This window comes from Protobothrops mucrosquamatus, unplaced genomic scaffold, assembly GCF_001527695.2.
Source record: "Protobothrops mucrosquamatus isolate PMUCROS unplaced genomic scaffold, P.Mucros_1.0 scaffold45, whole genome shotgun sequence".
Taxonomy (NCBI): Eukaryota; Metazoa; Chordata; class Lepidosauria; order Squamata; family Viperidae; genus Protobothrops; species Protobothrops mucrosquamatus.
Genome location: NW_015386427.1, coordinates 6,033,725 through 6,060,843, shown reverse-complemented (window position 1 = coordinate 6,060,843; position 27,119 = coordinate 6,033,725). Strand labels below are relative to the sequence as shown.

The 27,119-nt window shown below is 39.8% G+C and overlaps 3 protein-coding genes across 3 annotated transcripts in view; 2 read left to right on the top strand and 1 right to left on the bottom strand.

Moving 5' to 3' along the window:
- The window catches only part of HARS (histidyl-tRNA synthetase), a gene marked incomplete in the record, with an annotated part of 38,570 nt that extends 26,742 nt beyond the window's left edge, over positions 1-11,828 (top strand). The window contains 5 exon segments of the mRNA XM_015811602.1: positions 1,643-1,770; positions 1,854-2,096; positions 8,347-8,463; positions 9,488-9,634; positions 11,523-11,828. Of these exon segments, the coding sequence (XP_015667088.1) occupies positions 1,643-1,770; positions 1,854-2,096; positions 8,347-8,463; positions 9,488-9,634; positions 11,523-11,582 (695 nt within the window).
- Positions 11,829-13,607: 1,779 nt separating this feature from the next.
- Positions 13,608-17,786, top strand: DND1 (DND microRNA-mediated repression inhibitor 1). The gene is made up of 5 exons (XM_015811545.1): positions 13,608-13,664; positions 14,324-14,453; positions 14,725-15,186; positions 16,284-16,706; positions 17,770-17,786. Exons 1-5 carry the CDS (start codon positions 13,641-13,643, stop codon positions 17,784-17,786), a joined length of 1,056 nt encoding a protein of 351 aa, XP_015667031.1. The 5' UTR covers positions 13,608-13,640.
- A 4,932-nt stretch (positions 17,787-22,718) lies between these two features.
- Positions 22,719-27,119, bottom strand: part of WDR55 (WD repeat domain 55) — a 12,203-nt gene continuing 7,802 nt past the window's right edge. Inside the window, exons 5-8 of the mRNA XM_015811601.1 lie at positions 25,387-25,566; positions 24,677-24,776; positions 23,750-23,919; positions 22,719-23,200 (exon numbers count right to left, since the gene is read on the bottom strand). Of these exons, the coding sequence (XP_015667087.1) occupies positions 22,882-23,200; positions 23,750-23,919; positions 24,677-24,776; positions 25,387-25,566 (769 nt within the window). The 3' untranslated portion in view covers positions 22,719-22,881. The remainder of the gene's footprint in view (positions 23,201-23,749; positions 23,920-24,676; positions 24,777-25,386; positions 25,567-27,119) is intronic.

Here is a 27,119-nt window from a genome sequence, read left to right as displayed (position 1 = left end):
GAATAGAATAGAATAGAATAGAATAGAATAGAATAGAATAGAATAGAATAGAATAGAATAGAATAGGGAATAGAATAAGAATAAGGAATAGAATAAGAATAAGAAATAGAATAGAATAGAATAGAATAAGGAATAGAATAAGGAATAGAATAAGGAATAGAATAAGGAATAGAATTAGAATTAATAAGAATAAGAATAAGGAATAGAATAAGAATAAGGAATAGAAAAAGAATAGAATAAGAATAGAATAGAATAAGGAATAGAATTAGAATAAGAATAAGGAATAGAACAGAATAGAGAATAGAATAAGAATAAGGAATAGAATAAGGAATAGAATAGAATAAAATAAGGAATAGAATAGAATAGAATAGAATAAGGAATAGAATTAGAATTAGGAATAGAATAAGAATATAGAATAGGGAATAGAATAAGAATAAGGAATAGAATAGAATAAGAATAAGGAATAGAATAAGGAATAGAATAGAATAAAATAGAATTAGGAATAGAATAAGAATAAGGAATAGAATAGAATAGGGAATAGAATAAGAATAAGGAATAGAATAGAATTAGAATAGAATAGAATAGAATAGAATAGAATAGAATAAGAATAAGGAATAGAATAAGGAATAGAATAGAATAAGGAATAGAATTAGAATTAGGAATAGAATAAGAATAAGGAATAGATTAGGGAATAGAATAAGAATAAGGAATAGAATAGAATAGAATAGAATAGAATAGAATAGAATAGAATAGAATAGAATAGAATAGAATAGAATAGAATAGAATAGAATCCTATTCTTTTCTATCAAGACATAGAGGCTTTCTTCTGGTAACTTTTCCAAACAAGCCGTACGTGTTCAGTCTTTTTCTAATTGTACTGTCATGAACGTCAACATTTAATGTGCTACCTAAGACCTGTAGAGTCTGAAATGTAACTCTTGGATTTTTTGCAATTTATCTGAGCATTGCACAATCTGATCTTGGGGTGAATTTGCTGGGAAATCCACTCGGCGGAAGATTACAACTGTCTTGAATGTTTTCCACATGTGAATAATCTTCCTCATTTTAGAATGATAGACTTTAAATTGTTTGGAAATGGCCTTATAACCCTTCCCAGATTGATGGGCAGCAACAGTTGTTTCTCTAATATCATTGCTGATGTCTTTACTGTTTAGAATTGTGTTAGCCTACTCCTCAGTGCTGGAGACCATCAAACTCCTAAAACTTCGGCTTTTATAGAGGTAGTCACACTTGCTGATCAAGAGCACTTGATTAGCAGCATCTGGCTGCTACTTAGACTCTTCATACCTATGAAAGCAGTAAGGGTGTACTTAGCTTTTCATACAGGGCTTGTCCATTTTGGCTTTCTTTTTGTAAAATAAATGATGACATGGTGTTGTATTTACCTATTTTTAAGAACTGCTAAGGACTGGATGATTTTTTTTTACAATGTCCAGATGCATAAAACCGTAGAACTCAAAGAGGATGTACTTTTTTCACATGATTCTATTTCAATTTATAAGAAATGAAATTGCACTGCATGAGAAATAGAGCAAACAAAGGAGAGTTGAGTGGAAAAAGGTTTGGTACTGCTGCTGAATCTTTCACACAGGCATCTATCCTATATGTCTTATTTCCACAGGTGGGCTTAGTTTAATTGAACAATTGCTCCAAGATCCAAAGCTGTCACAAAATAAATTGGCTCGGGAAGGGCTTGAGGAAGTGAAACAGCTGTTCAAATATTTGGATCTTTTTGGCATTTCAGATCAGGTAAAATTCTATTCTTTGTTCTTCTAATTACTTTGAGCTGAGTATTTCTGTTCTGTTTATGAGAGTTATAAATTGTTTTACAGATTTCCTTTGATTTAAGTCTCGCTCGTGGTTTGGATTACTACACTGGAGTAATATATGAGGCTATCCTTCTCCAAGAACCAAATGATCATGTGGAGGAGTCTGTTGGTATTGGCAGTGTGGCTGGAGGTGGCCGTTACGATGGGTTAGTAGGGATGTTTGATCCAAAGAATCGGAAAGTGCCTTGTGTTGGAGTCAGCATTGGCATTGAACGGGTCTTTTCCATTATGGAACAAAAAATGGAGGTAAGATTGCTTGCTTTTTTTACTTGAAAGTTTGTCTCTGATTAGAATAGATTTTCTAGAAGTGGGTAAAATATTTGAAGTCAAAATGTTCTAACCTCTGGTCAAGTATATCCCAGGTGGTCAGATATCTGTTCTGATCAGGGAACAGAAATGAAATGGTCCATGTCAAGAAAATTAGATTTTCCTTCTTAAAATTTTCTCCACATCTCCTCTACATCCACATGGAGAGAAGTAAGCAGTGGGGTACCACAAGGCTCCGTCTTGGGCCCAGTACTCTTCAACATCTTCATCAATGACTTAGATGAGAGAATAGAAGGGGAACTCATCAAATTTGCTGATGACACCAAACTGGCAGGAGTAGCCAACACCCCAGAAGACAAACTCAGGATCCAAAAAGATCTTGCCCAACTTGAACAATGGGCCCTATCCAACAAAATGAGTTTCAAAGTGGAGAAAAGCAAAGTCTTACATTTAGGCAGGAAAAACCAAAGGCACAAATACAGACTAGGCGAGACCTGGCTTAAAAACAGTAACTGTGAGAGGGACCTTGGAGTCCTAGTGGACGATCACTTGACTATGAGCCAATAGTGTGCAGCAGCAACCAAAAAAGCTAATGCAATCCTGGGTTATATAAACAGAGGCATAGAATCAAGATCATGCAAAGTAATATTACCGCTTTATAAAGTCCTAGTAAGACCACACCTGGAATACTGCAGCCAATTTTGGTCACCATATCACAAAAAAGATGTTAAGAGTTTGGAAAAAATTCAGAGAAGAGCAACTAAGATGATCAGGGGCCTGGAGACTAAAACATACGAAGAACGGCTACAGGACTTGGGTTTGGCTAGTCTAAAGAAAAGAAGAAATAGGGGAGACATGATACCAGTGTTCCAGTATCTGAGGAGCTGCCACAAGGCAGAGGGGGCCAGGTTGTTCACTAAAGCACCAGATGGAAGGACAGGAAACAATGGTTGGAAACTGATCAAAGAGAGAAGCAACCTGGAACTAAGGAGAAACTTCCTGACAGTGAGGACAATCAACCAGTGGAATAGCTTACCCCCAGAAATTGTGGGCGCTCCATCACTGGAGATTTTTAAGAGGAGACTGGACATTCATCTGTCTGAGACGGTATAGGTTCTCCTGCTTGAGCAGGGGGCTGGACTAGAAGCCCTCCAAGGTCCCCTCCAGTTCTATTCTATTTCTATTTCTATTCTAGTGTTTTTTCTCTCTTCGGGTTTCTGTGTTCTTTACCATCTATGAATTCTCTTGTCTCAGAAAACTAAGTCCAAATTCATGTTTTGTGTATTGAGTTCTGGACCTGATTTGCAGTCAGATTGTTTGTCCCTCATCATTATTAATTTGCTTTCAGTGAAATTGATGCTCTATAAATGACTATACCTCCATATCAGCCATTTTCTACAACAGTACTCATCATACCATCTCAAATGGTCAAATGTTACTATCTGCTCCCAAAGATAGATAGGTAGATTTCAAAGGCTTATGCTGCCACTGGTCATATGTACCATAATCCTGGCTGGCTCATAAAATAATAATTAAAAACATAACAGAAACTTCTCTTTTGTAAGATTAGGTGAGTAGCCTGTATTAAGCAGACATATATCAGGGGAAAGGGTGTTTCATAAGGCAGGATCTGCTACAGAGAAAGTACTTCTTAGCTCTTACTAAGACAAGATTTAAGGAAAGGGACCCACCCTATCTGATCTGGTGGAATGGGTAGATTCCCCCAGGGAAAGACTTTCCTTCGGATAGCTTGACCCCATAACATTACATAATGTTAGGACTTTAACCAATACCTTGAATTGAATTGAAGAAAGGGACAATAACAATTCCCTACAAAGGTAGAGAAGAAACAGGGAGAATAGGAACGATTGTTTTTTAATCAAGGCAGGAAGTTGAGGGCTAAGAGCAAAGCTCCTCCTAAAAAGTAGCCTGAGAATTCAACATTCTTTGTGGAGAAAAAGCAGCCCTTCCCTTTGTTAAGCAGCCCCATCCCAATAGCAAAACAAACATAGTCATGGAAACAGAAACTGACATTATTGTGGTTTGTAAAATATGTTCCATATATATATTATGCCCTTGGAAGACCCAAACTACACACGTACCAAACTGGAAGAAGAAGTAAAGGGTCTACAGGCAACTCTAACCACTCTGAAACTAAACCTACAAAATGAAAAACTCCAAACTAAGCAAGAAGACTATATCCAAATTGAACATAATAAGAAACAAACAATTTCTAAAAGAAATGACCCTGTATGTGAGAAGGACCAATGGAAGCAAGTCACTCATAGGAAAAAAAACAGCAACCACAAACAACGTCCCTGTTGGTATCTAATCTAGTTCACTCCAGCTCATTCCAATGCAGCCCCACTGGAGATAAGAAATCAATTTCATATCTTACACTTGGAAGATAGCATGCAGCCACCTAGAAAAGAGGCAAAACCAAGTGCCCCTAAAAAAAAGGCATCATCAAATGTCCCTAGAAAAGAGGCATCATCAGGTGCTCCTGCCATAGACAGTAAAGTAGCCCAAACTTCCCTAGGGAAAAAAGGTGATAGGAGATTCAGTTCTGAGGGGAACAGAACCAGCAGTCTGCAGACCAGTCTGCAGACCAGCATATTGCCTTCCTGGAGCAAAAATCAAAGATGTAGCCAAAAGCCTTATTAAAATAAACCACAGATTCCTACCCCCTTCTCCTTCTTCACATAGGGACGAACAACACAATCAACTTAAAACAATATCGAGAGATTATGAACAGCTAGGCAAGAAATTTAAGGAATTAGGAGCATAAGTGGTGTTTTCATCTATACTTCCAATGATAAGTCAACATCCAGTGAGAGAGCAAAGGATTTTAGAAATGAATCACTGGCTCAAGTGTTAGTGCCAGCAAGAGAACTTTGGATTCTTAGACCATGATCTGAATTACCTCCATGAAGGGCTTCTGGCAAGGGAGGGATTGCACCTCACAAGAACTGGGGAGAATGTTTTTGAAAATGACTGGCTCAACTTATCAGGGGAGGGGGTAATCAATTATTAGAATTTATAGGACTATCTTTAGGATCTTTGGGACTTAATTCCAAACATAAACTCCAACATAACCAACCACATAACGAAGTAGAGAGTGCTCAGAGGGATGGAAAACTCAATTACGAAGTAGGAGATATAAGAAACATACCCATAAAGGACTCAACTACCTATACACTAATGCTCAAAGTTTAGGGAACAGGGTGAACTTGAAGTACTAGTACATGAAGGCAGAAATGATATAGTTACTTGGTAGGATGAAACTCATGACTGGAATATACTGATAGAAGGATACAAATTATTCAAAAGAAACAGACCTAACAAAAGAGGAGGTGGAGTTGTATTATATGTAATAATACAGCAGAAGAAATAGACAAAGCAGAAGAAATAGACAAACTTTTTGCTAACCAATTAACAAATATATTAATAAAGGAGAATATTTGTATCTCAGGGTTGATGTGAGGGGTCCTTGGTGCTCTCTGAGTCAAGCACTGATGATGTTACCCAGTTTGGGTAATGAAACGTCTGCAAGAGAACAAGCAAGCTCAAAGAGCACCAAGAACCCCTCATAAAAAATGTATGTAGGAAACCCGCCACAGTAGTAACTTCCCTACTATCAACTGGGAGACAAACTCTGCAACAAGTGGGAGATTGAATAGATTCCTTACCAACCTAGCTAACAGCTTTGTTATCCGAAAGGTAGAGGACGGAACTAGGGGAAAAGCTTTATTGGACCTAATTCTTACTAACGAAGAAGTGATAGAGGGGATTGAAGTTGCCGAACCTTTGGGTGAGCGTGACCAAGGAAAAATTGGAATTCAACATAATGCAAACACAAGCAATGGAGCATAATCCAACCAGTATCTTAAACTTTAAAACAGCTGATTTTAGCAAACTCCAAGAGAACCTAGGAAAGATTCCATGGATGAAAATCTTATAGGGGAAAACAACTCAAGAAGCTTGGGAAACTCTGAAAATATGATCACAAAAGGCCAGTCCAGCACAATACCACTGAAAAAGAAAAATAAGAAATCCAAGGAGAAACCAGTTTCACAAAGATGAAAGGCAAAAAGAATAAGTATAAAAAATGGAAAGAGGGACACATAACTAAGGCAAAATGCCAGCAGATAGAATCTGCAAAGAAAGCTGAGGCTCAGAATTAACTAAGACTTGCAACAAATGTGAAAGATAATTAAAAAGTTTCTTTCAAATAACAAGAAAAATGTCAAGGAAACAGTTGGTCTACTAAAGAGAGAAGATGGCAACAAAGTAACAGGCAGTAGAGAGAAAGCAGAGCTGCTTAACTCGTTCTTTGCATCTGTCCTCACACAAAAAGAAACTATAGCCCAACCTAGCAAAAACATAACCTTAAAAGACAGGCTAGGAATACAAGTTATAATACAGTAGGCAAGAAAATGGTAAGACAACACCTGTCCACCCTAGACAAGTTCAAATCACCAGGACCAGATGATTACATGTCTTTCAAAGATCTTGGAACACTGGGGAATTACCAGAGGACTGGAAAAGAGCTGACAGGGTTTCCCTCTTCAAAAAAGGGGAAAATTGATCAAGAAAACTACAGATCAATGACCCTGATCATACCTGGGAAGATCCTGGATAAGATAATCAGACAACAGATCTGTGAACACCTAGAAGCAAGCAAATTTATAACCAGAAACCAACATGGGTTAATCAAAAACAGATCATGTCAAACAAATACTATTACATTCTTTAACAAAGTGACTAAATTAGTGGACCAGTGAAATGCTGTGAACATGGTATACTTGGATTTCAGTAAGGCATTTGACAAAGTAGATCACAACTTACTTCTTGGTAAATTAGAAAAATATGGGATTGACAGCACCACCACAAGTGGATTCATAACTGGCTGACCAACCACAGTCAAAGCATAGTCCTTAATAGAACTATATCTACATGGAGGGAAGTAAGCAGTGGGGTATCCCAATGTTCCATTTTAGGCCCAGTACTCTTCAACATCTTCATAAACGATTTAGATGAGGGAATAGCCAACACCCAGAAGATAAGCTGAAGATCCAGAAAGATATTTGACAGACTAGAATATTGGGCCCTATCTAACAAAATAAAATTCAGTGGTGAAACACATAAGATTTTACACTTAGGCAAGAAAAAACAAATGCACAGGTACAGAATAGGTGGTACCTGGCTCAACAGCAGTAATTACAATAGGGATCTAGGAGTTGTAATGGCTAGTCATTTAAATATGAGCCAGCAGTGTGCTGCAAATTTGCAGACAACACCAAGCTAACAAGAATAGCCAACACCCCAGAAGGCTCAAGATCCAGAAAGATCTCGACAGACTTGAACACTGGGCCCTGGAAACATTGCATCCAGTTTTGTTCACCACAGTGTAAAAAAGATGTTGAGACTCTCGAAAGAGTGCAGAGAAGAGCAACAAAGATGATTAGGGGGTTGGAGGCTAAACCCTGAAGAACAGTTACAGGAACTGGGCATGGCTACTCTAGTGAAAAGAACAACTAGGGTGCCATGATAGCAGTTTTCCAATATTTGAGGGGCTGCCACAGAGAAGATGGGCTCAACCTGTTTTTCAAGGCACCTGAGGGCAGGACAAGAAGTAATGAATGAAAACTAATCAAGGAGAGAAGCAACCTAGAATTAAGGAGAAATGTCCTGACTGTGAGAACAATTAACCAATAGAACGGCTTGCCTGTGGGTGCTCCATCACTGGAGGTTTTTAAGAAGAGATTACACTGCCACTTGTCTGAAATGGTATAGGGTCTCCTGCTTGGTTGGGGAGTTGGACTGGAGGACCTCTGGGGCCCCTTCAAGCTCTATTATTCTTTTTTTGTATTCATCCCATCAAACCAAAGAAAGTCCAGAATGGTACAGGATCTCCTGCCATGGGCTGGGGGTTGGACTAGAAAACCTCCAAGTTCCCTTCCGACCATATTATTCTATGTTCTGTGATGTTTGAAGACTTTTGGAAAGTTTTAATCATTGTACACAGTAAGGTTGAAAAATATCCCACCAACAACTTCAGCTCTAACCCAAAGCTTGGGAGACCAGCCATGTCCATATGGTTCTTTGTAACATCAACAGAATGGAAGCCATCATATTAATTTATTAAATCTGGGTTGCACATATGAATTGTAGTGGTTTTTTTAAATTATATTTCTATAAATCTCTCCAACTATTTTTTTTCCATCAGGCTTCTGAAGAGAAAATCCGAACCACAGAGACCCAGGTGCTTGTAGCATCTGCTCAAAAGAAACTTCTTGAAGAAAGACTAAAGCTTGTGTCCGAGTTGTGGGATTCAGGAATTAAGGTGCATCTTAATCATATCTGGGTCAAGCCAATAATTAGAATTCCAGACTATATCTGAGTTTGGAAAGAACCCTAAGTCTGTCTGATGCAATATAGCTCTTCGGGTAATATAGACCTGCAATCTGTTCTATTTAAAACCTGATAATTTAGCCCAATTAACAGTATCAGTTTGATCATCTTATAATGCAATAGGTATTTAGCTTCTCAGCTAATACTATAGATAGTCCTCGAGATACAATAGGTCACTTAATGAATGTTCAAAATTACAACAGCCGCCAAATAAAAGAATAGAGGAATCCAAAAATTATACCCTATGAGGATAGGTGCTGTCCATATCACATGCCTATCATTTAATTGGCATAAAATTTGCCAGTTATATATGTGACTCATGGGCCAATATTATATACTCTCAAGTTTTATAAATATTTTGGAATTGATCTGTTTATGTTTTGAATTGCTTTGAAAAGGGTTAAAATTGCTTTTTTCTCCCCTTCTGGCTGGCCAGTCCCAAATGCAGTCTATTTAATTTATTCATATGTTTATTCAGTGTTAATGTATATTCTTTATCGTGCTCTGGTCTTTTCTACTTTTTCCTACCCACATCCTTTTTTTAAAATGAAGATTTTGCACATTATACAGAATGATGTGTAGCTCTTGATCCAAAAAGCCAACTCTGAGCTAAAGGTGGAACTATTTATTATAACAGTTCACCTGTGAAGAATCTCCATCCAAAAATCTGACATAGAAATTCAGTATGTTGCAATATTGTAGGAAATGCTGGATATATGACTACCTGCAGGACATTAGTCAGACCTATTCAATGTAATGTGTCCTGTAACATAGCATTGCATATAACTGAAGAAAACTGAAACAATGACTAAACAGTCTGAATAATGTACATGCATTATAATTTTGTTTTTACTAAGAAAACTACAATGAGGACCAGAATTTTTGGAACCAGAATAATGAAGGGTAGTTTTCATCATGGTGTACTAACTTTTTCTTCTTTTTTCTATATTTTCCAGGCAGAGATACTTTATAAGAAAAATCCCAAACTACTAAACCAGTTGCAGTACTGTGAGGAAACTGGAATTCCACTTGTTGCTATATTGGGAGAGCAAGAGTTAAAAGATGGAGTTGTCAAATTGCGTGATGTGGTTACTAGAGAAGAGGTGTGCCTGCCATTTTATTTTAGGGTTATACCTTGATACCAGAATAGTCAACTAAAAGCAGGAATGATTATATTCTTTGTGAGCTTATTTTTCTTCTTGCAGATATTTCACTACCAAAATAGTTAACATCCTCTGTGATTTGTCCTGACTGTCTTAATAGGTTGTTACAGTTTGTTAGTACCCATTTCTGATTGGCCTGCCTGGCTCAGTTTATTGCATTAACTGCTGATTGTTCTGATTCTTCTTATTTAACTGTTGATTGCTGAGTATGTGATAAGAAAGAATATGCTGCAGGCTGTTTGTTTCCATCTTTGGCCTGTGTTTGCTTCTTTTAATACTTTTTAAACAAAGCTAATCTTTATATGTGTGTTAATGGCTGATCTATCAGAATGCCAAGATTCTAGGAATTTTCTTGTTTTGGGTAATGGGGCATCTCCTACAGTTTCCCAGATGAATTTGTGATTTGTCTTTACCTTGTAAAATTAAAGAATTTGTCTGTGTATATTGAAATTAAACACCATCCATTAAAAGACAAATATAGATTAACTTTGTTTATAAATTTTTAAAAAAGTAATCAAACTCAAGAAGGAAGTTCTATGATAAAATGGTTCAGGATAAAGATTTATATCCCATTTTGTGAAAATAAAATAGCAGAAGGCCAACATGGCAACTTTGGACCTGTCACTTTCTCTCAGCCCTAAGTGGAAGGCAAAGGCAAACCACTTCCAAAAATCTTGCCAAGTAAACTGCAGAGACTATAGTCCAAGAGAGTCACCAAGAGTCAACGTTCACTCAAAGGTGCAATAAAAAAAATGGCAGGAAGGAAAGCCCTGGTCACAATCCCAGAGTAGCACCAGTTCCCTGAGAGGAAAAAAAGAAGAAGTTTACTTCCTCCAGAATGTAAAATGAGGCCATGCAAATCTGGAAGGAATTTCCTGAAATTAAGCATAGCTGTAGAAGCATTGTCAGTAATACTGTCCTGGCCTGGGAAGTGGCAGCACACATGAATTGAAAATGTGCCTTCACACAAGGACAGGAGGTACAAGTGGTATTGATTGAAAGGAGCTATTGTGCTGCTATATTTCACGCATTATAGACAAGAGCCTTCAAGGACATAGGAAAAGAAAAATGAGAAAATTTGCCCAAGTGTGATGAATAACAACTGGGAAGAAAAAGTAGTGCCTCAAAGAATTAAGATCTTAGCCACTTTATTCCACAAAAAGTAATCCACCAGCTGTTAAATGAGACACACGAAGCCTTGAATCAGAATAACTTTGGTAGTTCCTTTCCAGAGTAACAAATTTTATTATGCGGGCATAAGCTGTTATAAACTGCAGCTCACTTCATCAGATGCATGGAGTGACTAAGCTGATATTTAAGTTGGGAAGGAGGGGAGAGACAAGATGCTTATGCAGACGCAGCAATTGTAATATGTTAAAAATCTACTGTGTTTGTTGAGATCCCAAGGAACTGCTAATTGATTGTAATCTGCCTCACCTGTAACCTGCCTAGCTACCTTGTGTTCTGGCTTCCCCTCTTCCCCTTCCAAATCAACTTAGCTCTCCATATATCTGATGCATGAGCAGTTTATAGCAGCCTTATAATAAGATTTGGTAGTCTGAAAAGATGCTAACAGGCTTATGATTTTTGGCTGCCATAGACCAACACAGTTCTCCTTTTAAAATGCAGCATTGAACACTCTTTCAAAAAATTAAAATTGTACATGATTTTTGACATGTCTTTTGCTGCATGGAATAATTTGCTTGGAAATGATGGAGAAGATATTATATAAATATTACATTGGGATACTTTTAAAGTACAGTGAGAAAAGTATTGAGATACTGTATATTATTTGATACCTTAATTAAGCCATACTTTTGCTTTGCAGGTGGATATTTGCAGAGGAAAGCTTGTGGAAGAAATCAAGAGACGAACACATATTCTCTAGAAATACTGGATTTCCCTTTGAAAAGATCCGCAAAACTTCATAAATGACTTCAAATTAGGGGTTTTTTTTCGAAGCTGTAATTTATTTTTCTGTAAAGCCCCTTAATCTTAGAGATCAAGGAGCTTAGTCTTAAAGAGTAAAGAGCTGTGGTTCAAAGCAAATGAAAGCTGGTATTTTCAATATTCTGTTCCATTGTTTAAAATATTGGCGTTTTGAATCCCTGATTTGACCTCAATAAAATTTATTTCAACCCATGTTTCTGCATTTGTCTTTTCCACTTTAACAAAATAATGAAATGTACTGGACTTCCTTACTTACATTACTCAAATTTGGTCAAGTTATCCTGATTGTATATCTTCTTAGAGTATTCTGCTGCTTGTGATATTAGCAAGTCTACCTTGGTGACTTCATGAAACAGTTGGACAAAAACGGCAGAAATTGGAGGGGGGGGTGCAGTCCAGTTTATTTTGAGCTGAAACTCCTCTCCAAAACCTTTCAAACTGAAAATTTCAAAAGCACATCTTAGAGGGGTAAGAGAAAACCACGGTGTACCCCAAAAGCAGAAGTGGGCATCCCAAGTCTGCTCTCTTTGCTACTGGGAAAAGCTGAAAGCGCATAGGGGGCATGGCTTGCCCTGCCAGTGAGCACTCATGCAGAATGTGACTGGTTTGCTGGGAAAACCAATACAGGATATTGCTGTTGGTTGGGGAATGTTTTCTCTTGCTGGTGCTCCATTCCTTGCTTGACAGAGAAGACACCTCAGTTTTTTTCCCCACCAAAGGTTTGGCTTTAGTGCTTGCTCCCCTCCTGCCGCTCCTTTCCCTCCACCTGCATGCACTGCACTAATGGCTCTCTCACATTTTTCTTCTCGGAAAGGAAACAAGCACTTATGATCTCTTAAAGGGCCCACCCAGGTTGGACACCTGCCCAGTGCACAAAAGGTGAGGAGGAGGGACTGATGTGTTCTTATTGGCTGAATCTAAACTAAAACAAGTTTTATTCCCATCAGTGTTAGATCCAGCCAATAAAAATAGGTTCTGGGATATTTGATAACATTATTACTTTTTCTGGTGAACTGCATAGCTCTCTAAAGGAAGCAGAAGCCCTTGACTTGGAATTAAAATTTATCATCTGTATCTGCGATTTACATTTGTCATCCCTGTGATTTACTGAGCAGGGCAAGGCAGGATGCAATGATGGGACAAAAAGATGTGAGAGCTGTGGATCTGGTATAAAAACTATGCTACTGAAAAGGATTCTTGCCTTGGACACACTTTTTTACAACCCAAATGGTTGGTTCCATGATTACTAGGGTTCAGTTCATGCAGGCAGATGTGATCAATATTTGACCGTTTTATGTAAAACCCTGATTAAAATTGTGGGAAAACAAAATAACTTGTCTCTTAAATCTTTTATTTTTACATTATTGTGTGGTACAGTAAAATGGTTGGTACTGTGCAACTATATTTCTATTTTCATAGTGCCTTCATGGGGAATCATGCACAGAAATAGTGTGACACTCTTTGAGTAACTTTGCCTCAAATGGTTTTGACGGAAGAGTGGGAGAAAATATGACACACGGCATATTCACGTGCTGTGTAATGTAAACATGGAAGATCAAGAGGATCCACTTTTCTCTGGAGAAGGAAAGATAACTCAGAAACTCGGGAGAAGCATGGCTGTTCGGCCCTTTCCTTTTCCAGCAGCCGTTAACTTTCTCCTGGACCAAGCTGGAAGAGGAAAGCTATCAAACTCTTCTTGCATCCAGCCTGTGCAAAGCTCCCGCCGCCACACGGGCAAAAGAGATTTTGAACGGGGAAGGCCAGGGAGGCGAAGAGGGCTGCCAAAAGGAGTAGGAAAGAGCCGTCGGTCTCACCGGCGCCTCAAACGGCCTTAGCGCTTTTATTAGTCCTAAATAATCCAGCGAAACACCCAGCCTAGAGGAGAGGCCCTTATTCTGGCCAATCAGAAGACGCCCTCGTTCTGGTCAAGTATAAAAGGTGCCGCCACACCTCCGAAGGGTAGGATTGGGAAGGTGGTGCTCGTTTGGGGGCAAGGATGAGTGGCATGCTGGAGACCCAGGTACTTTGGTGGAGTTGGTTTTAGGGTTTTGCCGCAAATGACTCGGTGGACTGATCGTCATGGAGTCCAGAGCTGTAAACTCATTGATTAGCCTAACATGTTAGGTGCTGTTGTTTTAATCTCAGTTTTTTTTTGGCGTTTAATGCATTTACTAATACATAATTACTCAGCGGTGTTACAGTAATGTTACCATTCGGACTTATTTATTCGGGTCTAGTTAGGAGTACAGTGCTGCAAATTCACGCTGCTCTCGTGTTTTACGTTCCCACTTTAGTTAGAGGGAGTGGAGAGCAAATGTATGGAGACCCCGCCTTTCGCCCAATTTTTCCGTCCTCTAGTAATTCGAGTTTCATGCTGACTTGGTTTGATTCCATAATAAACGAATATTACTGTATTCTGATACAGTAACCCAGACGGTAGGCTGCAGAAGCCTTTTTCTCTTGCGGATGTTAATCCTTGCAATGAGTTTGCTGCATACAAGATTGAAATATGATGCCCCTGAAGTACTCCAAATGTTCAGAAAGCGTTAGCTAAATGGTGTTACTGTTCAAATCAAGACAGTTGCAATGGAAATACTTGAAGAAAATGTCCCCAAGATAGTTGTAGGGTTATTAGAGATAGTTACTACATTGGATTTGTGTTGTGTTTATTTTACCTAGATACCATCTCAAATGTGGAGTGAAAAAATAAACCAGGATAATAAAACTGCCCTTCTGGCTTGGGTGAAAGAGACTGGAATCCAGTTAGTGCAGATCAATGGGCAGAGAAAATATGGTGGTCCTCCACCAGGTGAGCAGAAAATTTTGAATGAAAAACTAGTACTGTAATCTAATTTTGCATTAATGTGTAGTGGGATAGCTGACAATGGCGTTGGCGATCTTTCCTGTATCATTAGTAACGTGCCACAACCTCAGCCTTTAGTCCTCTCCAGATATTAACTGTGGCTCTTGGCTACCAAAAAGGTTGCCCACATGTATTGCAAATCAATATGAACAAAAAACGTTTCCCTAAAGTGAAAATACTTTGAGGGTAATGTGAATTTTCCTTGCTCTTTCCACAGGATGGGCTGGCTATGCCCCACCATCCGGTTCAGAGGTTTTTATAGGAAAAATCCCCCAGCATATCTATGAGGATAAACTTATTCCTCTCTTCCAAAGTGTGGGGAGGCTTTATGAATTTCGTCTCATGATGACATTTAGTGGGCTTAACCGTGGCTTTGCCTATGCTAAATACATGAACCGTCGAAATGCCCAAGAGGCCATTGCTTTACTCAACAACTTTGAAATCCAGTTTGGCTCCCCCATTCTGGTCTGTAGAAGCACTGAGAAGTGTGAGCTCTGCATTGATGGTCTGGCACTCTCGCTGAAAGAGTGCCACCTTCTGCCTATGCTACAGGAACTTACCCCAGGACTCCAAAGCATCTCCTTACATGCCAGCCCTTTCAGGAAGAAGAGGCAGCTGGCAGAGGTGAAATACATTTCCCATCAGGCTGCTGCAATAGCCAAGAAAAATCTTGTGGAAGGTTTGTTTTATGTTTTGCCATAGGGGAAAAAGAATATTGCTCATAATGTTCCACGAACCAATTATTCTTATCATGTGCTGTGCTGGAAATGGCTAGGAAAGCTGCAGATTTCCTATGCATCTGAAGTTTTGCAGTGAGCAAAACAGCAGCAAAGTCTTTGGAAACAGTTTCCAAGTTAGGAAAAAAGGTTTGACAGTGAAACATCCAGGATGATATAAATGGATGAACTTTATTTAAATCTCACTTATGGAACTGAAATTAAGCACACACACCCCCATAATGAATCTCTTGCATTTGTTGTCTTTTCAAAATGTATGATGACAAAATAAGTATGTTTGGGAACAATTTAGCAAACTAACTTTTCATTATTTAGGAAAAATATTGGACAGAGTTGGCCAAAGAAATCTGTTGTCCTGGTTACTAGTTTTTCATAGTCTTTTTCTAGAAAAGTGACGGTGAACCTATAATATGTGTCATAGGTGACATGCCAGACATCCAGACCTTCTGGAAGTTGTGTGAGAGGGCCCTGCTCTTGCACAATCTCTGGAGCCCCTAAAAAGCATGTGAGAACGGGGCGTACTTTCCTGTTCTTTTTGGAGGCTGAAAGTCCCTGTAAGAGCTCTCTGACTTGGAGCTGCCTCGGATAGACATTTACAGTTATATAAGTATTTATTAAGTAATAAATTTAAATAATGTATTACTCCGTTATGAATTGTGTCTCTTGTTGGGGACAGGGAGTGATAGACCATCATTCAAGGTAGGCACTTTCTGAATTTGTGACAGGCCGAGCCCAAAAGTTTTGCCATCACTGTTCTAGATCTTTTAGAACAGAGTTGGGAAACTGTGCCCCCTTTTTGACTTGTGGACTTCAACTCCCAGAATTCCTGAGCAGGCTCAGGACTTTTGGGAGGAAGTCCACAAGTCATAAAAGGGCCATAGTTCCCCACCCATTTTAGAAGAAGCTTCTATTTATTGCCAAAGCAGAATCACTGAGGTACATGTGAACTTTGATGATCTTGAAGTTAGCCACATTATTAATCAAATGCAGATCAATGTATATTGAAAGTCAGATATGCATTGCTTTTTCTCTTATGCAGGTAGCTTGTGTCTCTGTGGAGATCAAATTGAAGTGGCTTGGCTAACACCTATTATTAAACAGGAGCTCCATAATGTCTCAGTTCCAGGTAATCCAAAGGCCCTGCCATCCAGCTGGAGCCATAGAAGTGTTCTTCCTCAAGTGTCTTCTGGGCCTATGGACGGCCACATGCTACCAGCAAGGGCCAGTGTGTTGGATTATTTAAAACTGCAGTGTGAGCTGCATCAGCTGGGCCCTCCTGTAATCTTTACAAAATGTGTGCAGAGGAATCCTGAAGACTGGCTGCAGTTCTGGTATGAAGTGGTGATACCAAAATATCCATCACCCTTCAGTGGATTCATTTGGATCAAGCCTGATCCCTCCAGCTTGGAAGACCATGAAAATGTAAAGAATTTTGTGGCCTTGCAGCTACTTAAAGTCCTAGGTAAGTGTGTTTATGGTTTAATTTGGGAAACAATTATTGTATTAATGATAGTTTATTGATCACTTCACAGAAAATAAAAAGTAAAATACAGGATCTAATTCCAGGGTAAAATAGATAAAATACAGTAATAAAATACAAATGTGATAAATACAAAGAATAAACACACAGATAACACATCACCCTTACATAATACCCTAATCTATTCAATGTAACACTTAGCTGAGTTGCCTTGACTATAAACTTAGCAGTTCTGTTTACGATGTCTATATTAGAGCCCAGGAGCAAATGGGGCAATCTGAGATTCAGGTTCTGGTGGGCTGTTCTTTCAAGCAGGGATGTTAAACGCCTAAGCCTAAAAGGGGCAGAGAGTTGGCAGTCGAATAACACATGATCAATATTTTTGAATGCTTGGGTACCATATGTGCGTGTCCCTGCCAAATCATGACTTGCCCATGTTTGTTCATGGTATCCAGCAACTCAAATCTTGCTCTACAATAGGTCCTTCTTAAGAATTATGAAAAATTCATTGACAGGTAACAATATTTTTCAAATTGGAAGATGATTTTATTTTTAGTGAATTTAAAGATCTATTTTTGCCAATAATTCCATGTCTGTGTGAGTGTTTGAATTTATGACAGAGTTGAAAAAGGAGACCTGCGACCAGGGTCCAAAGTTCCAAAGATCACTATCCCCCTGCAGTCACATGGGTGCGCTTTTGGTGTTTGCAGCATCCCATGAACTGCGCTGATTGTTTAACGACTGCTGCAAAAAAGTCATAAAATTGGGTTGGTCACATGACTGATCCGTTTTACAACCATTATGATTTGCAATTGTAATAGGCAGGCTCCATTATGGTCAAAACTCAGCTACCTCTATTCAGTTCTGGATTAGCACCATCATGCACAGCTAATTTTAATTCTTAATAAATGTGTAAGTAGTAATGAGCTTGTATTTTCAGACAAGTGAAATGCTTTTGTAAAGATGTATAATACCATTTATTAATTTTTTTAAAAAGGCAGAACGATCTTGGAAAAAAACTGAAAGTTTTTTTTTTCTTAAACAGGGTACCCAGTGATGTAAAAGAGAATCACTCTTCAAACTAATGAAGCTTGTGTGTCCTACTCTTTTAATTGCTTTCACTGAGCCAAATTCATATAAAAATGGATGCTAGATCTTCTGCTTTATTTTCTGTGGGAGGATTTGAGAATTTTTTTTGTTCTGGTTTTCATGTTGATAGGTTATTTTGGGAGCAGCCTATGCAGTTTTAGAAAGAAGACGGAAGCTGTTGGTTACTGGATAGCACAGTGTGGGTGTAGTCTGTACAGCATTTAAAATCCAGCAATGACCAATTTTCTTTAAGATTGTGGGTTGTTTTCCTCTTATGTTCAGGTATTGTCCTTTTATATTTTATTATTTAAATATGTTTTCATTTCTGACAGTTTGAATTTACATTGCAGCCAAGTGCCTTAGGAGAAGAGCATCTTGGAGATACCATAGTACTGAATGTTGTTAGTTTTTGCTGGGTAGGAAAAATTCGTTTTCTATGAAAGGAAGAATGTTTCTGTAATACTTAATCTTTCCAATATTGGAAGCCAGCATGCACTGGACAGGGAGGCCTTGTTCTGACATCTTGGAAATGCAACTCTAACACAGATGCTGCATTAACAGAGGAAGCTTATTCCACATGAAAAATAGTAAAGGGTATCAAAGGGTGTCAGGAAAAATGTACATCTTTTATTGCTTTGCATGTTTCAGTGCTGGAATTGATATGTAGGGCATATCTTTATTAAAGTTTTGACATAAATGTTATGTAGTCTCTTTCTGAAATAATATATTGCTTTATTGATTACAACTAATAGAGATTTCATTGTGAAATTTAATGCTTGGATATCATTCTGTGTTCTTGCTTTCCACACAATTACTGTCTTCCAGTATCTATGGAGAATTTTTTTTAAAAAAAAGCTTATTGTCATCATATTAAGGAAGAGGCCTAATGGTTTCTATGCATGAGAACTAGGATCATTTACTCAACACTGCTTTAACACAGCACTCTCATATAGTTAATTTCAGATTATTTATAGTACTTTTATGTCATCTAGTTCATCTATATTGTTTATATAAATTACAAAAAGTTCAAAATAACATAGATAATACAAAACAGAGGTTGCTCATACAAGTAGCTATCCTGAAAAAGGCTGAATATCTGCCCAAACATGTTTTCCACAGTTTGCAGGAAATGGAAGCAAAGGTGTGGCCAATGTTCTAAACAGGAGTGCTGCTCTCAAGGTCTGTTTTTAGGGGGGGGGAACCCCTCTTCATCTGAATCTCATGGGGATGGTAGGTTCTGCATGCTAGTTGCTAAGTGCCAGTCATTGAACAAAAGATCTCATTACAATTTTACTTTTACCTTCCCTATTAACTCTGCTTGTCACAAACCGGTTGTGAAGAATGTACAGTGGTGATTATGTAACTGTGGGATGCTGTGATGGTTCTAAATGCATGCCAGTTGCAAAGTGCCCAAATCCTGATTACATGAACGTGGGCTACTACGACACTCAGTAATGCAAGGATTGGTCACAAAACCATTTTTAATACCATAACTCAATACTTTTCAGCCTTTCCACAGATTGTACCACTTTTAGGACATGAAAATAGTTGAGTACCAACAGTGCTTAGCAAGGTATCAAAAACTTGATAACCCCCCCCAAAAAAAGGGAAAAAATGCTGGCTTTAATTTCTTCAGTGGCAGTTCCTTTGCTGAACCACTTTCCCTTTGCACTGACAAATGTATGAGTAATTTATCCATATTTATTAATATGCACCACTACCTAGGTGGTTGGTCAGCCCTTCTTCCTCTCTCTGTCCCCTCTCTTTCACAGCCTCTTCTCCTTCATTGATCCCTCTACTTCTCTCACAGAAGCCTCTCCTCTCTCTTTCTCCTCACTGCTTCTCTCACAGAAGCCTCTCCTCCTCTCCCTTTCTCCATCCCCTTCTTTCCCCGTCATCTTTTTTTCCTCTCCCTCTCCCACCAAAACCTCCTTTTATATCCTCTCCTCTCCTCCTTTTCTGGGGGCACCACTTTCTGGGGCTCAAGGAGAGCTCTAGCATCGCTGGGGCCTCAGAGCCTAGCAACACCACAGCTCCAGCTGACCTTCCCCCGGGCCTGTGCGATGCTGCCACCAGTTCAGCTCATCCCCCCACTACACTCGTCTAGCTCACTACCACCTGCCAGATGTCAAAGTACCACCAGTGGTAAGCATACCACAGGTTAAAAAGCCCTGCCATAACTACAAGTGACCAGTAAATGAGGCAATCAATAAGTGAGGACTACCTGCAATTTCATTTAAATATGCAGTATAAAACTCAAATGTTTGCTGTTGTCATATAGGTCCCCAACTTTTTGAGCACCAGGGACCAGTTCCTTGGAGAAAGGTTTTTCTGTGGACTGGAGGGGGCATGGTTTCATGTACTGCCTACATCCCATGGATAAGGCTTTGCTTGTTTGCACAGCCCAGTTTCTGGCATGCCACGGCCCGGTGTCAGTCCACGGACCAGGGGTTGGGGACCCCTGATATAGGTACATTAAACAAAACCAAGTTTTATCCTGTACTGGCTAGTTCTTATTTCCTCTGGAATAGTGGTTGGCAGCTCTAAGCACCCTAGCCTCCTATTGCAAAACTCAAAATACCTTAAGATCGTACTTAAAAATTCACAGCGAAATGATGAGATTTCAATGGCATAAAGTATGGGAATGTGAGCACAAAATCTCTGGATATGAGAGTACCCACAAGCACAACAAACCAAGGAAAAAAAGAGCAAGCAAAGTTAACCTCATTCAAATAAGGTCCACTACATAATCAAAGGGTCTCTTATGGTACCTTCAATTATTCTCCACTGGAATTGACGAGGTGCCAATTCATGGGAGGGAATAGTGGACCATCTCCTGCTTAGGTGGGTGGGGGTTGGACTGGAGGATCTCCGGGGTCCTTTTCAACTGTTATTCTATGATCACATATATCCATTTCATCAAGCAAAGTCCAGAATGGTATAGGATCTCCTGCAATGGGCAGGTTGGACTAGAAGACCTCCAAGGTCCCTTCAACCCTATTATTCTATGTTCTATCTCCTTCACCAATATATCCCCTGCCTAAATCCTGTAAGAAAGGCTAGCATTTTTGTTTTCCTTCTTCCCTTTTAAACCTAGTCTTATTTTACAGGGCTTAAATTGATATTTTGTATTTAACTTTTATTTGTATCTCACCTTTATTATTTTCATAAAATATAAGGCAGAGAACATGTACAAGACTCCTTTCTGTTTTACCCACAACAACGCTGTGAGTCTTTGGCTTTCATGCCTAAAATGGGACTAGAATTTACAGTCTCCTGGTTTCTAACCTGGTGCCTTAACCACTAGACCAAACAGGCTGTTGACTGTAATTCACTTGAGGTAGTTCACAAATACAGGTAGTCCTTGAGTTATGAGTGGAATGGAGCCTGCCCACTCCACTTGTAAATCGAAAACTCGTAGTGAATCTCATTCGAGGTACGAGATCACTGCTTTTCATTAAAACGCACACGGCTTTTAAGCGAACATAAGGTATCTCAGGGTAGGGAAGGCTATGGAGGGCCTAGTGCTGGAAGAGGCCCCCAAGGCCTCCCTAACCTACTAGGATACCGCGTGCTTCCCCCTCCCTGCCATGGCGGACTCACCTGGAAAAGATCCGTCTCCTCTCTGCTACAGTTCCTGCTGCCGCCTGGATTTGAGGCCAGGGAACGCTTCCACTCATCCCGCGTGGCCCAATCTGGGCTCTGGAGGCCTTTTCCAGGCCACTGTGACCCGAATCTAAGGCCGGGGGAGGCTTTTGCACACCCCGCAGGGCCCAATCCGGGCTCCGGAGGCCTTTTCCAGGGCACTGCGGCCCGGATTTAAGTCCTGGGAACGCTTCCACAACCCCCCCCCCGTGGCCCAATCTGGGCTCTGAAAGCCTTTTCCAGGGCAATGCAGTCCGGATTTAAAGCCGGGGAACGCTTCCACAATCCCCCCCGTGGCCCGATCCGGGCTTCGGATGCCTTTTCCAGGGTGCTGCAGCCCGGATTTGAGGTTGGGGAACGTTTCCGCAACCATCCCCCGCGGCCCAATTGGCCAGGAAAGGGCTTCCTGAGCCTGGATCGGGCCGGGGGGGGGGCGCAAGAGCCTCCCTCGGCCTTAGATCCAGGCCACAACAGCCTGGAAAAGGCCTCCAGAGCCCAGATCGGGCCATCGGGGGGGTGCCATGAGATCACGCGAGATCAGTAGCGTGAGATCTCGTCCCACTGATCTTGTTATTTTAGACCTCCACTCTCTGTGAACGCACCAAAGGCCTGGAGCAGCCAAGAAAGCGAAGGATCTTGATCTTCGCAGGGTGAGTATTGAAGTCCTGGTGCCTAGGGAGACCCGGGCGCGGGTGGGGAGGGAGGGAATAACTAGGGTGAATGTTGCAGAGACACTGCAGTCACTCGTAAGGGCGAACGACTTCCATGGTGCTGCAATATTCTTAACTTTGGGACTTGCTCGTAAGCACTAGGGGGCGCTCATCACCTATCTTTGAACGAGCATTAAGTGAACGCTCATAACTCAGGGATTACCTGTATATTAAATTGATGCATCTTCATATGTGGAATTATCCTATTTTTCTTCTTTAAATAAAACCCCAGAAAAACAGTAATTTAGAAATTCCCAAGGTTTCATCATGAACATCAATTCATTATTTAAATCTGTTTTCTTCTGAGCTTAAGAGATCCCTGTTTCATAGCAATAAAATGGAATCCACTTGCGAGGTGGAGCAATAGCCTGATTCCTAAATATTTTGTGTGGCAAAATAAAAGCATCACTCCATGGAGGAAACAGACCTGTGGCCTTTGCAAGGAAAACTCTTTTGATACATAAAAATTTTTTTCCCTTATTCTAACTGTCCACATATAATGACATTTCATTTCCCATTTCTCTCAGAGCTAGGAAAATTCTTAGTTCTCTTCTGTGCTATTAGTTTTATTAGGCTATCAAGACTTTGCCCACAGAGCACAAGTTTAAATACCCTGAAGCTTATTCTTCAGTATGAAAAATGCAGCATAGCTGAGCTTTTCCAAAAATGTCCGTTCAAAGAAATGAGCCTCTAATTGGATCAGTGTGTGTCTTTCAGTCGCTGTCAGTCTCAGAAAGTCCATCATTCTCTTTCTCCAAGTCTGCTGCCACCGCTTTCAAGTCTGCAAAGAAATCTTCCCCATTGCCAAATGCTTTGCGACTTAAAGGCTTCAGTTGCTTATTTTTCTTCTTTTTTCTATAATCATCCACAATCACTGAACTAAGTGAAGAGATGTCCCAGAATTTCACTTTTTGGTCATGGCCACAACTGGCCAGGAATTGTCCTGTATGACATTTAGCCAGCTGTTCAATAGGCTCACCCATATGCTGCCCGACACTTCCTATCACTCGATTGGGCAAGATATTTACTGCCCTAAAAGAAAGAAAAGTTTAATTACCAAACAGAATGCCAGTTCTTTGTGGAGAGAGGTATCCAGCCATGTCCTAAGTTCTTTTTAAAAAAATTTAATCACTTATATAAAGGTAAAGGTTCCCCCTACCAGCCGTGCCCAACTCTAGGGGGCAGTGTTCATCTCTGTTTCTTAGCTGAGCATTGGCCAAAGATGCTTCCATGGTCATGTGGCCGGCATGACTATATGCCGAGACGCATGCAACGCTGTTACCTTCCCACCAAAGTGGTACTTATTTATCTACTCACATTTGCATGCTTTCAAACTGCTAGGCAGGTGGGAGTTAGGGCAAGTAATGAGCGCTCAGCCCACTGCATGGCGCTTGGGTCTCAAGCTCGGGCTGTCAACTTTCCAGCCGACAAGCCCAGCATCTTTAACCACTGAGCCATCAGTTTGTCTCTGGCTTACCCAGATTTTACCCAGTTTCATTTGCAGCCAGTCGTTTGTGTTGTCATGTACCTGTCCGGTATTAGAATCTTTCACAAGAGCTTCTTCTCTCATGCCAGTCTCACCTAATGATTCCATCAGTGGAACCTGTGCACACAATGCTCTCAGTTATGGGAACCATGCAGTCTATGGATTCTGCCTTCAGTGCAAAACGGTCACTAGTGGCGCCAAAACCATCCCAGTTGAAGAGGTAAATTGTTCCCTCACTGGAGCCACAGGCTACCTTCCTTCCCCTCTGAGCAGGAGAAAAATAATACATAGTTTAGCCAGAAAAAAGCAGCATATCTTTTGTTATTAAGAACAAAGTTTTGAAAGGTATTTAAAATAGTAAATCCTATTTATCAAAATCTTAAAGCATACTACCTTGAATAGGGACATCACAAATTATACTAATGCAGGAAAATACTTTAAAGACTTTTTTTAAAAAGTCCTTTTGAGTTCGTGTTGTCTCCTGGTGACTGCCTGAACTAATCCCTGCATTTTTCTTGAAACATTTTCAGAAGTGGTGTCAAGGTTCCGGCTAAAGATCCCAATGAAGTAAATACACTAGAGCCATTTAGATCTCTAATGCAACACTTTATTGGATACAGCATACTGGTACTATTGAATGGAAAACCAGCTCTGGCAATAAGGTGGAAAAAGATAATTAAAAGAGGAAAACTTTCCCTCCCCTCTCTGACAGTTCAGGTCACATTGTCCAATTAATCCTCAGGCTGTTGTAAGCAATCTTCATAGCTTGACAAGTGGTTTGCCATTGCCTGTTTCGTAGGGCTGAGAGAAACTGACTGGCCTAAGATCAACCAGCTGGCTTTGTATCCAGGGTAGGATTAGAACTCACAGTCTTCTGGCTACTAGCCTGGTACCTTAACCACTATGCCAAATTAGCTCTCATTAAAGACCTTGCTATCGTCCATATCAGAAATTGAGTAGCTCACTGGTTCATATCTGCAAACAGTCTTTTTTCCAAGGTGCAGCTAGATAATAGAACTTACTTTCATCAGAGATATGGCCATTAAGTCTCCATTCTGAGATTCTGAGAGAAGCTCAAAACGCCTTCTCCTAATGTTGAAGACTCCCATTGTTCCATCTCCACTGCGAGAAATAGGATGGTACATAATATTTATTTATAAAGCTAATTTTATTTGGAATATGACAGTTCTGGAATGGAGCATTCTGGAGAACTCTAAAAATGTTCTGCTCTCCTCTAGATCATGTCAAACTTCCTCTTATGAATGCAGCAGTTTTTGAAAGTAAATTCCATGAACTAGTAGTAGTTAAAGATGCCTTGATATGACAGTATAATGTCCTGAGTGACTTCCAGTTTTTGAGACACTTGAGACAAACCTGTTTCAGGAATTTACTTCTGGAAATTGCTGGTCTACTCCAGAATGGCATGTTCCAGAAGGGGGATGGAATGTTCTGGACCTCTCCAGAACATTCCATTCCTAAATCAGTAAATCTTACACATCTATTTGCTTTCTGACAAGCTTAAACAATATAATCACTAGCAGTTCAGAGCTGGCTATAGATAACTCTGTATTTATGGGAAATGCATTACAACAGTGAAAAGAATAACACCAAAGGAGATGGTGATAGTTTTTAATCTAAAAGCTTTTAATGTTCCCCGTGCTATAAAACATCTCCACTCTAAACATACATATGTAACCTATTGATCTACTGAATTAACAGAAGAATGTAATACCTGGTAGTGAGAAGCAGCTTTTTGTTTCTATCTATGATCATATCACTGATGTAGTCCTCGTGCTGCTTCATTTCCATGACGGACGTGCCCTTGCGCAGGTCCCATACTTTCAACACTCCACTGTCATCTCCTGTGGCAAACAAATGCTCATCTATCACCAACAGGCTGTTCAAAGCTGAGCTATGGAAATTCCAAAGTAGAAGAGCCAATATTATAACTTATTTGCAGAGCTGTTCTCATTTTTGAACCCTTATTCATATAACTCTTCTACTCAAAGGGCATAGGACCATTAACAAATTTATTCTGAAGAGTAAAATAGGGGATTTAAGTGGGCAGTAAGAAAATCTGACTCTATTATTTTATCTCTACACAATGAAGGGTTTATGTCAAGAGAACAATATTAAAAAAGAGGAAATAATCCCTCTTTTCCTAAAGATATCAAAACCTACAGCCATTATAATTGCTAACAAGAATTCCAAATTAAAATTAAAGAGAACAGGAGGTGTGTGTTGGAGTGAGTGTAATTTCTCCCTCTCAAGTTTAGACAAATCTGAATGTCCATGCTGCAAATTGCTAGCCTGAATTACTAGAAGTTGAATTCCTACCCAGGAAAAATATATTCATGTGAGATAAGGCTGAAGCTTTCCTTTGCTAACTTTCCAATAATTCAGAACGTTTTGAAAGCTGATGTTTCCTGTTGTAAGAAATAGTAACAGACTTCTTTGAGCCCAAGAGTTCTAATTGAAGACTCTGATGGACTAATAATAATCTAGTTTCATTGCAGACCTCAAAGAAATTCTTAAATATAAATCCCACCCTACAAATGAAAGCCAGTGTGGTCTAGTGGTTATGGTAGCAGGCTGGATAGTGACTTTCTCTCAAACCCAATTTACCACATAGAGTTGTTGTGGGGAAAATAGGAGGATGAAAATATGTTGGATATGTTCACCACTGTCCATGGGGTTTTCATGGCAAAGATACTGGAGTGGGTTGCCATTTCCTTCTCCAGTATCTTTGCCATGAAAACCCCATGGTCAGTACCAAAAGGCAAAAAGATATGATGCTGGAAGATGAGCCCCTCAGGTCGGAAGGTGTCCAATATGCTACTGGGGAAGAGCAGAGGGCTAGTACTAGTAGCGCCAGAAAGAGTGAAGCGACTGGGCCAAAGCCGAAAGCCATCTGGTGGTGAAAGGAAAGTCCGATGCTGTAAAGATCTTCCATAGGAACCTGAAATGTAAGATCCATGAATCAAGGCAAACTGGACATGGTCACAAGAGATGACAAGACTGAACATCGACATCTTAGGAATCAGCGAACTAAAATGGACAGGAATGGGTGAATTTAATTCAGAGGATCATCAGATATACTACTGCGGGTAAGAATCCCTCAGAAGAAATGGAGTAGCCTCCATTTTAATAATTGGAGATATGCAAAGATGATAAAGGATCAAAATGACAGGGACTTAACAGAGGCAGAAAAGATTAAGAAGAGGTGGCAAAATTACACAGAAGAACTATACAAGAACGAGCTTAGCGTCCCTGATAACCACGATGGGGTGGTCACTGACCTTGAGCCAGACATCCTAGAATGTGAAGTGAAATGGGCCTTAGGAAAGCTGAGCAACAACAAAGCTAGTGGAGGTGACAGTATTCCAGCTGAGCTATTCAAAATCTTAAAAGACGATGCAGTAAAAGTGCTACACTCAATTTGCCAGCAAATTTGGAAAACTCAAC